At 38.8% G+C, this 16,603-nt stretch overlaps 1 protein-coding gene across 1 annotated transcript in view; it reads left to right on the forward strand.

Annotated features, from left to right (window-relative positions):
- The window catches only part of LOC140253702 (rho GTPase-activating protein 22-like), a 222,330-nt gene extending 206,083 nt beyond the window's left edge, over positions 1-16,247 (forward strand). The window contains exons 1-6 of the mRNA XM_072339444.1: positions 885-1,010; positions 3,897-4,106; positions 5,590-5,773; positions 11,100-11,235; positions 12,508-12,657; positions 15,630-16,247. Of these exons, the coding sequence (XP_072195545.1) occupies positions 4,088-4,106; positions 5,590-5,773; positions 11,100-11,235; positions 12,508-12,657; positions 15,630-15,734 (594 nt within the window). The 5' untranslated portion in view covers positions 885-1,010; positions 3,897-4,087 and the 3' untranslated portion in view covers positions 15,735-16,247. Of the gene's footprint in view, positions 1,011-3,896; positions 4,107-5,589; positions 5,774-11,099; positions 11,236-12,507; positions 12,658-15,629 lie in introns of the transcript that reaches the window.
- The last annotated feature ends 356 nt before the right edge of the window (positions 16,248-16,603 follow it).

The following is a 16,603-nucleotide window of genomic DNA, read 5'->3' on the forward strand; positions in this document are numbered from 1 at the left end:
TCCTGCAAGTGCAATCCATGCTAAATCCTAAGAACATGGATTTTTAAGCCCAGTTCCAATATGTCACAAATAGATAATTCTGAGGGAATAGTGAAGGTTTTAGTACAGAGACCGCTTCTGCTGCTTGCTGTAATTACCCTACAGTTATACAATGTTTGTGTTCCTTTCCCTTCCAGCAGTTTCCTATTAGGTATTATCTAGTGAAGTATTCTCTAGTAGATACAAATAAGAAAGTTTATCAGACTGATGAATTCAGAGACTCTGTGGATGTTTGGTCAGGAAACTCAGGTTGTTTTATGAAATCGGTGTATGTAAGCACAAATGATTCATGAACAGGAATGCTATGAAAACTAACAAACACCACTCAAAACTTGGATACACTGTATCTGAAGATGCTACATAGTATTCAGGACAATTCAACATCAAGTTCCTCTGAACAGTTTGTCTAGAAACCACTTTCAGCCTTCTTCAACTTTGAAGTACTTAAGCTAACGAAGCAACATTTATTTTACCTTGCACTTATCAAGTACGAACCCATGCTAAATTCACCTCTGCATTTCAGCTTTTGTGAAAGATTTGTAGTAAAAAAAACAAAACAACTCATTTACTCTAAAACATTATTGTATATGGTTACATATTCAGTAAAAAAGACAATGATGGCAACACAAATCACTGCAGCATGCTGGGGCTTGACATGTGCCTACCAAGTATTGTTTAACACTAATAAGCACCGTCAAGGAGAAGAAAAGTACCTCTGGATCTGGTGGCAATGCAAAAGACATCAGTAGGACCCTTCATCAGTAGGTCCTGTAGCAGCTCCAGTTTCCGCAAAAGGCTCTGCAGCTGCTCCAAGCATTATGAGAGACCCTGATGGCTCTCTAGCCCTCATGATGAGCCCTGTGGTTGTTCTGCTATGGATCCTGTGGCTGTTCCAAGCATTGCAATGAGAAAATGAAAAAATATACCTCCTGAGGGAGTTGCAGTAAGACAACACCATAAACCATCTGCAGGTCAGTGGCAGTATAAATTTTGTCCTTTACAAAGTTTTCCATCTTTTTTCTCTCTTCTATGAGAGAAATTCTGATTTCTTGGTTGTGGTGCTCATTATTTTTTATTTCTAAATTGGCCTGTCTTTCCCCCCCTTTTTTTTAATGGATTCAGAACTTATACTGGACTATGAATGCCATTATTTGATTTATTGTGTGGAAGATCTATTTATTTCCTCACATGTTACTATTTACAAGCACTAAAGCTGTATTAGCTAAGTTTATAAGACATTTAGGACTATGAAAACAAAGATGAGACACAAATTACTGTATTTATGAGCAATTATATGCCCCCAAGGTAGTGATGGATTGTTATTGGATCACTTAAATCAATTGTTCTATCCATTGAGGAGACTGGAAGTAGCCCATAAATAATTAGAGTGTGAAGTCTAGCTGTGTCTAACTAGGAGTTTAATTGGTGTTAGTATAAATGAAATCAGTTGAGAGCATCTCAACAAAGTCATGGAAGAGAAAAAGCTTCACAGAAAGGTCTCTTGAAAAATATAAACAAAAGAACAAGCTTAGAATCTGTTAACTGCTGTAACACCAAGGAAAACAGTGACAGAAAGACCTAAGTCACACAGTCTAATCTTTCTTGCCCTGAGCCACGATGAACGGTATGTCCGCAGTCCCTTCATCTATGCCGGTGCACTGTCTAAACTAACTCCAAGGACTAACAGGCATCACTATGAGGCATTATTTTCTTTTTTCTTTTACACTGCAGTTTCACTCTGGAAAGCAATTATAAGAAATATTCCCTTAATCCTTAGCTTTAACTTGCACTCTAACTTCATATTCAAAGGCTCCACCATCACAATCTTCTGCCTCCCAGCAAAGCTGAATGGCTTACTGCTCACTGTACTCCCCTCAGTAAATGCACTTGACAGTGGAAGGGGATATAAATATCTGGGAGGCCAGACTTGCAATTATCTCAAGAAGTATGGAAGAAAATATAGCTATAATTACCAAAAAGGAGAGCCTGTCCATTCACATAAGATAATTAAATGAACAGATACAAAAGTGAGGTGTCAGTCCCTATGCAGTGTTACAATAAGAAACAATTTCTAGTTCCAGCTGATCGCAGAAGCATCAAGTGGCACTAGAATGCTGCAGAAGAAAAAGCAATGGCAAAATGGTATGTACAGAAGAAAGCCAACGCTTTCCTTTGTACAGTAATGAGTTATCTGTAGCTAAGTCTGACAAAGAACACAACATTCTGGGAATGACTTAATTTAGAAAAGACCAAACTAGTAGATTAGTGTTGGGTTTCCTTCCTAAAATGTAATTTTACAGTGAAGTAAGGCTCTGTGAAAAACCTTGAAAAGCCTTCAATTGCAGTCAATGGATTATATGGCACAACAGCATTATATGGTACTTCCACTCATATGGTTACATGGTCCATCAGTAAACAATGACGTTGAATGAAACATGCACATCTGTTAATGACATATGTTCCAGCAAAGCAACAACCTCCTGTTCCAGGGAGTACAACTAACAACTTACATTTTCTGGATGACCCTGAGGCAAATGAGCCTGAGGTAGATGAGCCCTTTGGATTCAACACCACTACTGTTTAAGAAATATATATGACCAATGAAGTAGAAGACCTTGAACACATAACAGTTCAAGAATCCAGACATTTCATAGAATCACAGAAACACCAAGGTTCGAAAAGACCTAAAAGATCATCCAGTCCAACCATTCGTTTCCTTCAAGTTAAATGGGCAGGCCAGCTGTTACTTCTCTGCTTTCCCAGACTTATGCAGAACAATAATGCAACTGTGGCTAAAATAACACTGAAAATAAATGCCAGCATAAGAAGACACAGTAATTAAATCTTTCATATCAGCATGGTAGTAAAATGGGAATTGAAAAGTACTGTTATTTGCAGCAACTTACCAATCAGTGTACCTTTATGTCAGTCCTGCGATTTCTTTCTTTGCTCTGCACTGGGAAAGGCACATTCTTCTGCCTGCACTACACTCCAGTCTATGCTTCTACCAAGAACCTCTTGATCTCCTGTTGTGATTTCCCTATCTAGATCATCTTTTTCAGTCCAAGCCCCTTCTGCTTTCAGCAACATTACAAAATAAATAAAACTATTATTTAGCATGCTTCACTCTGAGAAGCATCCATTCATTTCTTTCTTTTTGTTGCTCTTTCTTTGTTTTGCCATTTGAGACCAATCACAGAACTGTACAGTATTCACTGAATTGTACAGTATCTAGTTAGTAGACAACACAGGAAGAGAATTTTGACAAATTCAGTGATGAGAGCAATGTCTAAAATTCATTTTATTTCACTAATACAATGGTCACTTATTTTGGTCTGAAAGAACACCTGAGTCTTGTGATAATTTCATGGAATATCATGAAAACTCTCTGGTGTATTCTAGTCCTTGGGTGCCATGGCTATGCAACAAAAATTCTGGCATGTGGGCCACCAGAGACACTGAGGCTCTATGATGGTAACCACCATCACCCTGCCTCTCCCTTCTCTTTGGCTGCTTTCAAGTGGTATCATGCCTGGCTAGTACCTGGAAGAGTCAGTAGTCACACCCCAGAAAGTGTCTGTACCTCACCTCTTCATGAAGCATGCCAGTTCTGACCCTGGGAAATACTGTGTCACTGCATAACAAAAAAACATGCACTTGTGTTACAGTTTTGACAAAGGTCTGGTAATATTAAAATATAGAGGGGGTATTTTATTGATACCTTCACGTTTGTTCAGAGGAGCTATACCATGCAGCCATCCTATATATATACATGTGTGTGTGCGTGTAATTGTATATGTTCAAAAATATAATGATATACAACTATTGTATACTGCTTCATATTTCTTCTTGAGCAGGTCTGCAGCGTGTTGGTATATTTCGAATCAGTGGCTCAGTGAATAAAATCAAGGAGCTGAAGCAGAAGTACAATCAGGGAGAAAATGTAGACCTCATTAATCATGGAGATGTTGATTCTGTGGCCAGCCTTCTGAAACTGTTTCTAAATGAGCTGCCAGTGGCTGTTCTTCCAGACAACATCTGTACTGGCATGATAAAAACTTTCCAAGGTACAGAGTGGTCACTTCTAAACTTCCTTCTCTGAAATGCTCAGTGCATTACTACTTGCTGAGATGCCATTTTTGAATCTAATCACCATAGTATTACATTTATATTTCTACTGCCTCACATCTCTCTTTCCAAAGCTAAATCTTCTTTATTTCACGTTTCCTTGCGCAGCAGCCTTTTTATTCCACGTTCTGATTTAGTACTTTTTACCAGTTTTCTTACTGTCTAGCAGCAGCAAGTGGCACGGAATGGTGTGAAGTATTTCAATTGCAAAGCCAGAAGGAGTTGCTTACAGCAGTACTGTCTAGTTCCCTTTTCACGTTGATAGTTCTTAATAGTGTACAATCAAATACAACTCTACCATGGATGATAGCTAATGCTTTCAGGCAATTACAACAAGTGCTTCCCAGTGATAACTAATTCAAGCATTTCTGTACAAATAAGTGTGTTTTACTGCACGTTGCTCTTGTTCAAACTTCATCTGCTGAATTCCAAGTTATGTAAACGCTTATAAAAAAGAAAACAAACAAGAATCCAACTAAAAATGATGACAAAAAGAAGTACACAAAATCACTTTCATCAACTCCAAAAGACTGTGCTGAAAGACCTTTTGGTTTCTGCAGATTCTTGCAGTCACCTTGCTTTGGCTAGCCTGAATAATCTTGCTGTTCGTTCTTTTCTCCTCCTCCATTCCAACCCCTTTTCATTAATGTGTTGGGCAACATTGGTCTTAATCTTTATGGAATGTATTTTCTAGGGTTAGAATTGCCCTAAAGGATGTGATTTGCTGTTCACAATATTGAAGCTACACAGATGCATCCTGGAGATCTGTGGCAAATTTGAGCATCAGCTGCCAGTTACTGAGCAGCATCGCCATTTCAGTTCTAATACCAGGAGACTTTATCACACTAATTCTGAATTGCTGATCAAACAGAGATGATTTTTGCCTTGTAACACTCCTTTGAAGAATGAGAATCAAGGAAACGCTAAGCATCCACAACTTAGTTTTTCTGAGCATCTCTTGTGTAACTGCAGTTGTGTTTTTATAGAGCAAAAATGTTTTGAGATGGAGAGCTATGAATTAGTCAGGAAACTGAGATGATTTGGGGCTGAAGGGGTACAGTTCCTTACACCTCTTAATGAGAGGCAAATGTATAAGATCTCTGGGGAAAATCAAGGCCAATAATCTTATAATGTCCTTAAAGGTAGCCTTAAGTGTTCATATACATTATTACTGCCTGTTACCAGCTCTACAAAAAAAAAAGCAGCAAGTACTGGCTTCTTCTGCCCTAGCAGGAAAAATAGCATGAAGAGCGCTTATAAAACTTGTAATCTGGAAAATCTATGAAAATAGTTATCAAAACTTAGTGTAGAAATGTGTCATTTGGAATACATACTAAGAGTAAAGAATATATTTCAGTGTCTCTGGTGAGATTGTTGTTACCAGGAATATCTGTGTAATAACCTCTTTATTTTTAAATACAGAGCACAGAATTGACACAACAGAATGCATAAAGAATCTGAGACAGTTAATTAGCTGCCTTCCCAAAGCACATCAAAACCTTCTCCAGTTCCTGTCTGCCTTCCTGTTAAAGGTAGCAACATACAGTGCAGTGAATTGCATGACTCTGGAAAATTTGGCCATTGTGTTTGGACCTGCTCTTTTCAAGTAAGTACTCTGTGTCTATTCACCCATTTTAAACAGTGCTACGTGATCACACTAGAAAATGAAGCTTTTTGTAGTAACAGTATCTCCAATAGGAAGTGCAGCATTTTGAAAGTTAAATGTCTACACAGAATATTATGGGCTAGTGTAACATCAGCAAAGGGAGCCTCTCCAAGATGCAAAAGTAATTCATTGTATCCTTTGCAGAGAGAGTTTTGGATATATTGGTGCCACTAAAATGCAAGCAGTAGGTGCTGAAGCTGCATTTGGAATAGTAGAGGCCAGACACTTAACTGGATGCTAAAAAAGAAAGGTAGGAGAGCATATGTCAGGCCAGTCAAGATGGTGAGAAGCAGCGGCCTGGAATGGTCTGACAGTGCTGGGTTTTCCAGAGAAACAGAAATATCAGCACATCATCCTATCCTTCACATTGATGCAGGAAAGTGATGAAGTGTTTATACTTGTCTCAAAGTTTGCACACCTTTGTTTCAGTGGGTCAATGTCTGTTTCTCTGCTCTGTGAGCTTATAAACTGTGTAACAGTTTATAGCCCTTGCAGGTGATGTTAATAAAAGGAACTTTAAAAAAACAGCTGGATAGACTTATCTAGCAGAGTGTACTGTGACAAGGCTTATAGCATTCACTCTTATGAAAGCAGGCTTCACCATGGAGGATATTCAACTGTGGAACAAAGCAGTTGTACAGCAAAACCCCTTAAGACCTGTGCACTGAAAGTAGTTAATAAGTGTAGGCAAATGAGTTTTGCTCCCAGTGTCTGGGTTAGTTGCACGATACTTACAGTAGGTAAAAAAAGGTTGATGCTAAAAAACCTTCATCAAAAATCCAGACCTCACCCCCACGCTAACTCAACAAGGACTGCACTGACTGTCACACTTGTGTCTTAAGGCACCTTTACCATCCCATTGAGCTTATGTGCACGTACACGTAATAATGCCTTATTACTCTCTTCCCAAATTCTTTGAATGTATGCCCACTGTTTTCTGTATCTCTGCAGAAGAACTAAGCAGGTTCCCTTTTTAAGTGATGAGCCCCTCCAGTTTTTAAGCATCCTAGTCTATTCTGGGAGTTTCTCAAGCCAGTTCCAAGCATGCCCATTTGTTTGGGTTTTTGTGTTTTGTTTTTTTTTAGAGTTCACTTAGTGCTAAACTAAATGTTTGTGGCAGTGATCTGTGTGAGAAGCCTTAGAAATGATCAGCTTCGAGCTTCCCTGCCAGAGTGATTTGTCAAGACAGCACAGCTACCGTAAATAGAAGTATATCTGCCCAATGAATGTGAATGTGAATGCTTTTTATAGTCATTCTGATCTCACCAGCTCTGGGAGAGGGAAACCAGTAGGTCATTTTCTTTTATGTGAAGTGTGTAACTGCTGCTGTCCTTGAGAGCTGCCTTCTAGAATTATGAAAGAAATCACCTTTCTGGTAATTGGGTGGGGAGTAGAGCCTTGCAACTGGCGTTTTCTTTCAGTAAGATTGCTGGACTGCTTCCCACTGAGTGGCCCGAGGCCTCCAAGATTCAGAATAAACTGCTGCGTTTCCCTGTACAAGATGAATTTCTAGGTAGTCAAGCATGATACGGGGAATAAAGCCATGCATTTCCATTATGTCTCTCAGAGCAAGACTTTACACAATTAGCTGCAACATTGTTAAACATTTGGCACCCAGGATTAACAGGAAAATAAGACACATTGAGTACTCCTTGCCATAGTTTGAGTAGAGTTCTGCTTCAGATAGTAGTAGAAAATATGATTTTAAATCTAATCTACAGAAACGTATACCCCATGCTATTGTTGGAAATAACTTTCTGCATGTAACGCTAACTACATTTGTAACATTAATTCGTTTCATGTGTTCACTGTTCTTCACGCATACTGGTACTCTGCATTTCTGGTACAGTTATGTCTTCCTGCTTTCACTTCGGGTTGTTTATTAAACCATTCTGCTTTAATTTTTATTCTGTTGATGTTCAAGCATAAATTCAATCTATGATTATTATCTGTCTCAATATATTGACAATTTTATTGTTGAGACCTCTCGCATTCATAGATCACTGTAGCAATTGGGCAGATCGGTATGATGGGTGGACGGGTAAGATAGAAAAGTGCTATAAGGGAGGGGAAAACAATTGCTTACCCATATCAGAAGATTCCAGATCTGCAGGGGGAAAGCTCCACCAAGGAGGGATCTCCAGGAACAAACCCTTCCCCACTGGCAGTCAGACCTTATATGAAGTCTAAGAGAGGTGCAGTCAGGATCCACCCATTCCAGCCATGCAGCTGAATTATTTTCACCTGTGCTCTCAGGGTGGCCTGAGTCCTTTGCCCAAGTACTCAATCAATGTTTCAGGTCAGGACTCAACAGATCCCATATGCTTCGCTAAGGTGTCAGAGTTTGGTATTTCAGCAGTTGGACCGTGGAGTAGCTGTGGACGTTGGGACACAAAATTGGAACATAAAACTTGTTGCTAATTATTCCTTACTAAACTAAACTGCGTATACTGAACAGTTATTAAGTACGTTAATCTCGACATAGAAATTGTATGCTTTAGCACAAGTGTTACATTGGAAGTCTAGTTACAGGATCACAGAGAACTTATTACCTTTAATTTTAAAGGCTAAAAAAAGTCACCATATGAAAACTGGGTATTAAATGTCACTTCTCTGTTTTTAATCTGTTGCAACCCCTTACCTTAACACTGCATATTTTGAATATTTGACTGAAAATATCTTCATACTGGAATTGTTCTGCTACTATATTAGTGGCACATACAATTCTTGTGCCTGTTCTGTGTGATAGGACCAAAAGTGTCAATAAAAAAGTAGGTATATATCAGAAAAAAACTATAACTGAGTAAAATGCTCTAATTTTACTTTAGTCTTCATAAACCAGCTTTGATCTCCTTTTCCTGTGGCACTGTTCTCTTAGATTTTTACCCTGGCACGTGTTTCTTGCTTTTTGAAATTTCAGTGTTAACATCTGCATGATGCTGCCGTCATGTCCTCACCTCCTTGTAGGTGAGGGAGCCAAAAACATAGCTCATAGGTCAAGAGTTATGCAGGTTACTCCCTAGATTTTCTTTGCTGGGACCCACTGGAGAATTCTTATTGCTCATCCTCTGAACTATTCACTTCTATTGCTATTCATGCTTCTTGTGAGCTGCTTCACGCCCTATTTGCCTGCACAAGTGCCGAGAGAACACTCCTTTTCTTTTATCAGAGATTTGACCTATGTTACTTAGATTTTTTTGTGTGCACTTTGCTATGCCTTGTCTTGGTAAAGAGATTTCTGCTAACTGCAGTTAGCAGTTCTTGGATGCGTGCATAAGGGTGCTAGCCAACTATCTGTTTGCATCTACTCACTTTGACTCATTCTTTCTGTAAATTTACAGCAAGTCTTACAAATAAGCTTCTGCCAGCAAGGAACCTTGGCAGGTCTCCTGAACAAAACCAAGGCAAAGCGTGTATGAATTTTCTAGCTTGTGCTTTGTGGCAAAGCAACTTTAAAAGGCTTAGGTTTTCTCAAGGAAAACACTAGTTGATTCCTGATGATCAAGTTCTATTTCTTATTTTTAGTGTTTTGGGTTTTTTTGTTGTTGGATTTGTACTACAAAAGAGTTTTTGAGGTGAAGTGCAGAATGTACTTCAGTAGCTATGCCCTTCCTAAGAACATATTCCTGGCCAGTGTGGTGTGAACGCAGCTTCTCTATTGTCAGCCTGATGATTGGTTTCTGCTAGAAGCAGAAGTGTCTGAAGTGGCAGGAAGTGCTTGTTTTGCAGAACTAATTGAAACTGAATGTGGAATGTGGCTGCAGAGAAAGCTAAAAATGTTCTTTCTATATTTGGAATCCTCATGTGTTGCCACCTGTGAATATCTGCAGATGTCTGATATTTGGAGTCAGCTGTAGCATCACATTCTGAGTATAGCTTTGGTTTGTCTGATGCTGACTTGAGAATGGAGCACTCAGAAGTACTATGTGAACATGAGCCCCACTAAATATGGAGAGAGCTGTTTGTCTTTGGACGGCTTGTGGAGTATTCCATGCTAATGGAGAAAAGAGTTTGGTTGGGGTTCCTGTGTGCTCTGCTAACCAGCCTTAAAAAGATTTTTCTTTTTGCTTTGCTTTGTCATGTGAGAAATGGACAAGTTTTGAGAAAAAGAGGAATCCAAGAGGGAGAATTGTTAGCCAGCCCTGAAGGAAGAAGTGATGATCGAGGTGGTTTGTCCAGTACATCTAAGTTATATCTGCCTATAACTCTGCTTAATACATTCTCCTTTAAAAGGAGCCCAAGCTCTTACAGAAACAACTGTAAATTTACAAAAATTATATGTGAATGAAACTGCTTGAACTGGACCCTGTGCATATATTTGTACTTCAAAATTGCAAATGAATAGCAAAGGTACTAATTTGGCAAGCGGAAGACTGGTGTGTGTATTTCTCTTCCTTAGTCTCCTTAGTTTATGAATTTCTTGTTTAAATATTAATATCATGCTGTGTAGAATTGAGTTGTTGCAGCATAAACAGGGAAGCTGGATCGGGCAACAAATTTATATGTAATGTTCCTCAAGCCTCCAGATAGCTCACTATGGGAATACACAGTCCCTTAAGGGAATGAGATTACAATGTCACATAATGAATCCCCAGATTTAAATTAAATGATTCCAATTTAGTTTACTTGCATGGATAGAACAAGTTTAACTACTGCTTATTTAATAATAACAAAAAATCCCATTATGGACAATCTGTTGTTGGGAGCACCTGGAAATTCTGCTTCATGTGACCAAAGTCTATGAAATCACAAATTATTCTATTGAAACACTATCTTAGAATTTTTATTATTCCCCCCCGCCACACACACAGACTGTTCTTTTAATATTTATGTCATCAAAATTCACCTTCAGAAGCTGAAACAGCAAAACAGCTCTTTCAGCCCTTGTACCTTTGAGTAGTGGCAGATTTTTGTGGCTTCTTTTTTTGTCCTCTTCATCCTTGATATTATGAACTTCACAGCTGAGAAACTGTCAGGCTCTAGCTATCTTGTTCTGCTGCGTCAAAGATTTGATGTGATGTGAGTAGCTGTAGCACACTGAGACTCCATCACTGTGAGCTTTGCGGTATCGTGACCCCCACCAGATGAAGATGACTCCTGTCCCAGCAATCATGTATTAGGAAGGGGGCTGGAACACTTGTTATATCCAACTGTCTAACAGGCTGCACTCTGAATTGTTCGGGGCATTAGGGGTGCTCCGTTCATGACTTATCGTTAGACCCTGATCTCAGAGCTCTGAAACTTTATCTATCTGTTCTTCCCTTAGGATTCCTGTCAGTCCTTTGGCTTGTGAAGAACAAAGACTTTACAATGGCCTCCTGCTGTATTTGCTTCAGCATTATGAGATGCTTTTTGTCGATGTGAACCCTTGTTTCTCAGCAAGACAAGCAGACGGCCTCCAGGTAAGAAAGTTACATGAACTGATTCAGCAAGGAATCAGAAGTGCTTCACTGAGTTGTAAGCTACAAGTGGAAATAAATTACTTTATATGTAGTTTAAGTACTGACTACAGCTACTTGCTGGTACTATAAGTATTCAGCATAAGCATAAGCTAGAGGGGAACCAGAAGTTAAAATTCTGATTTTTGAAAAAAAAAAATGCTGATGTAATTGTATAAGAACAGAGACAAGAATAGAGTTCCAACTTCTTCCATGTTAAATATCTCAATGCAGAACTTCGTTAGATTAAAGCCACTGATTTTTTTCTCTACTGAAACTCTTTATATTGTGTTGCTGTATGTTGGTGATTCAGGGGAGCAAATACGGAAGGGTGAAAGCCATTTCATCTTTCCATATGTTGCTGAATTTGTCTCAGATTCTCTTTGGGTGACATGTTCTTCTTTGAAAGAATGCTAGCGCTTGAATTTCTTGTTAGCCTCATTGATAAAAAAATCTCCTGGTGGAAGAACCTTGATAGACTAATGTTGCTTTAGGGAGAGGGTCAATATAAGTTTTGTTTTCAGTTTGTGATGTTATGTATCATTACCACTTAATTAGAAATTGGTTTTTATTAGGAAATGACTTGAGGGGCATGTAGTAGTAAGGCCCGCGGTCTCAGACTACATCATGAAGTTACCACGCATCCTTGCAGGTCACTCCTAGAGGATTGGAAGGGTAACAGATCATGTAGAGTATTATTGAATAGATTTAAATTGTATGTAATTGAAGCTCATGACTCTCATGTTTTTGACTCCTTTCTTTTTGGCTTCTTTCTTAATTGCCTGTGTTAAGGAAAAATCAGCAGACTTCTATAATGCTAAGTCATGATTCATATGCAGAGCATGTTCTGCAAGGAGAATACTGAGACTGTCGTTCTTGGAAAACCTCTCCATATTTAAAAACAAAAAAAAAAACTGAAAAATTCTGTATAATCGTAAGTACAGAGAACAGAAGACACAAGTGCAAGGATGTTTATGAAATGATTCCAGATCTAAAACCCTAGTCAATTCATGCAGACAGCATCAAAGCACACACTTCTACCTTCCACTATACTCTCGTATGTCAACTCTCCTTTGAGAATCCCTGAAACACGTACTCAAATGAGTGCGCAAGACCATCCAACTGTATCTGCTTCTGCTCACAGTAACTATGTGTTCTTACAGTAGCAAGAGGAAATTGGAAAGGCATTGGAAAAGCCAAGAGACTTGGCATTCTATTTCAATGACTTTGTTTTAGAAGGAACTTCACTCCCTGTATTTCTGCAAAATGTCACAGTCTGTCTGGGCTTGTGGTGATATGGGAAAGAATTTTTCTGGAAAAATCCTTTCAAGTTCCTTAATAAAAGCCCAGACGAAGCATAGCCGTGAGGCACACTCCTGCTCTGAGGTAAGCTTATGAAAGAAATCCCATCTGTGGTGAGGAGGGAATTCAGAATTCTGTGGTTGATCTTCTTTTTGTAATTTCTGGCAGGAAATCCAGCATATTGGATAGGTACCCTCCATCTTTCATAATATAACAATTGCTGAAAGTCCACTAAACGAGAAACATCAAAGTTAGGTTTACAAAGTAAACACATTCAACGTGCATGAACCAGTTCCAGCAAAGCAAGCAAAAAGTGAAATGGCAAATGTGGCTCAGATCCCTTGTTGCTTCCTGGAAATGAAACTTGCTTTTATTGGCTGTTTCTCTTGAAGCAACTTGAAGCAATTACACTGGTGTTTGCATTTTCAGCTATTTAATGTGAGGGATCTTTTTATTGTTGTTGGGGTGTGCTTTTTGTAGAAGATTACACCATAGAAGCTAATTGAATTATAAATCAAACTTTTCCAGTAGTGATTTGTCATGCTCTTTGTCATCATTGTTTCCAAATCTTATGTTCTGGATTAAGAAATGACTGGACTTTTTTTTTTTTTTTTTTTTTTTATTTTATTTTATTTTATTTTATTTTATTTTATTTTATTTTATTTGTTATCAAGTTCTAGAGTGCTTTTTCATATCTCTGTACTGAAGCATGATAGATAAATCCTTCCTGAATTAAGCAAACAGAAGCACAACTTTTGGGGTGTGTGAATACCACTGCATCCCGTCCTTCAGTCAGAAGAAAAGCTAACACCCTAAGGAAATAACTCTCATTTCTTGTTTTCTCTTCTTCCTATGCCCTTTATGTATGCTTCTTTTTTTATCAGTAAGGCTGCAGAGACTCTGTAGTTATTCTCTGCAATAGTGGAGCCCTACTGAAAAGGGATTGCAGAGCCAGTGGCTGGGAGAGGGGAGCTAAACACTATTGCAGCCCTTCAGAAAGACCGCAGACACCTCAGAATGGATTTCTGAAACTGTACAGTGTGGTTTGAGTTGGTCGGCCTACTGCACCTAAATATTTTATGGAGACTTCATCTATTTGAATTATGGTTTTATTGAGATGGCTCTTTGTGGCTTAGGGAGTTTTGTTAGTGTCAGGTTTTCAGCATTCTTCAAAGAGGGGAGTGTTTCCACATCAACCGATTTGTTTAAAAAAGAAAGAAAAAATTGGTGCTTCACTTTCATTTGAAGTTGCCATGAAAAAGGATTTGCAGTCTGATGAATGGACTGTCCTCAATTTAAGCAGCAATTTAAATGATGTTTTCCTTTGCTAATCTCATGATAATGCTTTTGAAATTAGTTGAAACCTTTCAAAAATGAAGCAAATGTGATCTTATGATATATGAAACTCAGGCTTCCAGGTTAGACTAAAGGGTCCAGTCAGTGTAATTTTTCATGGATAGACTCTCATAGTCCTGATTCATATTTGTGGGTTTAGCATTATTTCCTAACTTTAAACTGGTACAGATCCGGATTGTTTTCTTTCACATATCTTTGCTTTGCAAAGATAACTTTTAGTTGAGTTTAGACGTGAGCATAACGAGTCCTGCGTGTAGCACTTGAACTGCCAAGAGATTTGTCAGTGCTTCTGTAGGCTTTGCTGTTATGTTATGGAAAGGTTTCTTTGTATTACTTCCCATTCCACACACACACAAAAAAGTATTTTTCCTGACCTTTGTAAATTCTGTAAAAGCATGGGCTTGTTAAACATTAAGTTTTAAGTTTGTGTTTGGGAGCCGTCCAAACCAGAAGACTGGATTAAAAATGCCGCACATTGAGAATCAGAGCTGGACTTGGATCTCCACAAAGATTATGGGTAATATATTGTGAAAATGTATTTTTTTCTTCTTCTTCTGGATAAACAGAGAAGAATAATTTACTGACTGCAGACATAAGGATTTGATAAAGAGCACCGTATTAGGCAGTTGTGACTTTAAAAGCCTAACAAACTGGAGGTGGCTGGAATATTCATTACTCATTCTAGGTTTTCAACAGCAAAGCCTTTCCATTGATGGGTGAAGAGCACAAGGGATGTGGTCTGGTGATGTGTGATGTTATTTCTGAGCTGTGTCTGAGGTCTTCAGCAGGCCTGCCTTTATGCTGGAGGTCTGTAACTCTGAAATGACAAATATGCCTGATCTGTTTTTAGCAAATGATGAGATCCACTGATCCAGTCAATGTGACACATTTAATGTTTGCTCCAGCATTGTTGGGACTTTCTCCTGCCTTACTGTATGAATGCTGTCACACTTAAATCCTTCCTATGAATCTGTGGATTTTGCCACTACCTCCCTGCTCCCTGTGACATCTAGACAATGTTACTTGTATTTTCCTTTGGCTGATGAAAGTTGTGCTTGGAAAGAATAGGGGAGGCAGGAGGCGTGCTCTGTAAGCTTTGAAGCACACTCTCAGCTGTGTTTTACTTCATGAAGTGACTTGAACATGAAGAGGGAACCTGGTTAAATTGATGTCCTACGATTCTTTAATGAAATGAGTAATTCAGAAATAGTGCTCAAGTGATTGCACAAGCTGACGACGCTGATCACCATCAGCCATTCAGTGATGGCATAAAAAATGTGAGTGGGAAAGATCTTCCTAAAATTGATTGATGACAGATGCCTTTACCAGATTGGAAAAACACTGTGAGGCGATACGCTGTACAGAAACAAACTAAGCAGTAGTGGAGACTCACTTTTGCTACTTCTCAGTCTGTGAATGCCTGTTTTCAGTTTTGCTGTGAGCAGAGCAGCTTGAAAGCTCCTACCACAGCCAGACTCACAGGCCGTATGTTGATTGCAGATTGAGGAGTGTTATTTGCAGTTCACAAAGGGGAGAAGTGTCTGATGTGTTTAGAGTGGCAGGTGGTTGTGTTGCTTATTAAGGCCAGCTACAACAGAGGGGAGAGAGTCATAATTAATCTAGTGTACATGTTAGGATAACACTAAGTTCTACCTTCAGAGGATCTATGTGGCCTTCATCTGACGTTTTTTACACCTCAGTGGAAGACTTGTGGCTCTGAGATCCATCTCAAGTTTGCAGCAACATTCTCTTCCACTTGGTGTCAGCATTGTTCTCCCTTGGCTCCTGAGCTGTATTTGAATTGAACATAACCCTCTAACATGTCCTGAGCATCTATCTTAGAAGTATTAAATTTCTATTTTTATAACATGTCAGCAGACCATCCTGTTCCTTCCTCAGATAATTACCAATGTCAGAGAAGCATGAAGGAAGGGTACGAACTCACCTCCAAACCGCTGTGAAACGCAACCCTTTTTGATTTTATGTTCACGAAGCCTTCTTAAACTCTGCAAGACCATTTATAAAGTCTGTTATTGCTTTTGTGATCATTTTCTTTGGTGAACATGAGCAACTTGATTTGTTCCATATAGGCTGATGATCGGGATGCTCTGAGAAAACATCTGGAGTGAAGTCTTTGATAGGAAACTCCTGCCTTGGGACATGAGAAGTATTCCTATTGAAAGACTTGTGATATGCAAGCATCAAAACATTTCCCTCTTTTACTTGTCTTCTTATTATTATATGCTATTATTATAGCCACTGACATTTCTTTAAAACTCTTTGTGGCTTTTCAGTTTATATTATGTTAGGGTTGGGAAAGGGAGATGTTTTCAGAGAAGCAGGCAAGAAATGTAAAATAAAAACATTAAAATATCTGCTGTTAGGAAAGAAGAAAAAAGGTCCTGTTTCTCATTTTTCTGTAGTTTTCATAGGGAAGTTGGGCTTTCTGCTATGCAGCACTCAATTTAATAACTGTTTTCTGATTGCAGTGGCTCCCTCCCATCCGCCCTGAATTCTTAGACCTCCGTTTTCTTCTGTAATGAGTTTTTCGTCTACCCTAGCAAGTATGCAGACATGCTGAAGTACTTAACATCAGTTTGCCAGAAGAATATGCCAGCACTTATCACGGTTGAAAGAAGAAAAGCTTGGCTGAATCTTGTAAGTGTATCAGTGT

Source organism: Excalfactoria chinensis, chromosome 6 (genome assembly GCF_039878825.1).
Source record: "Excalfactoria chinensis isolate bCotChi1 chromosome 6, bCotChi1.hap2, whole genome shotgun sequence".
NCBI lineage: Eukaryota > Metazoa > Chordata > Aves > Galliformes > Phasianidae > Excalfactoria > Excalfactoria chinensis.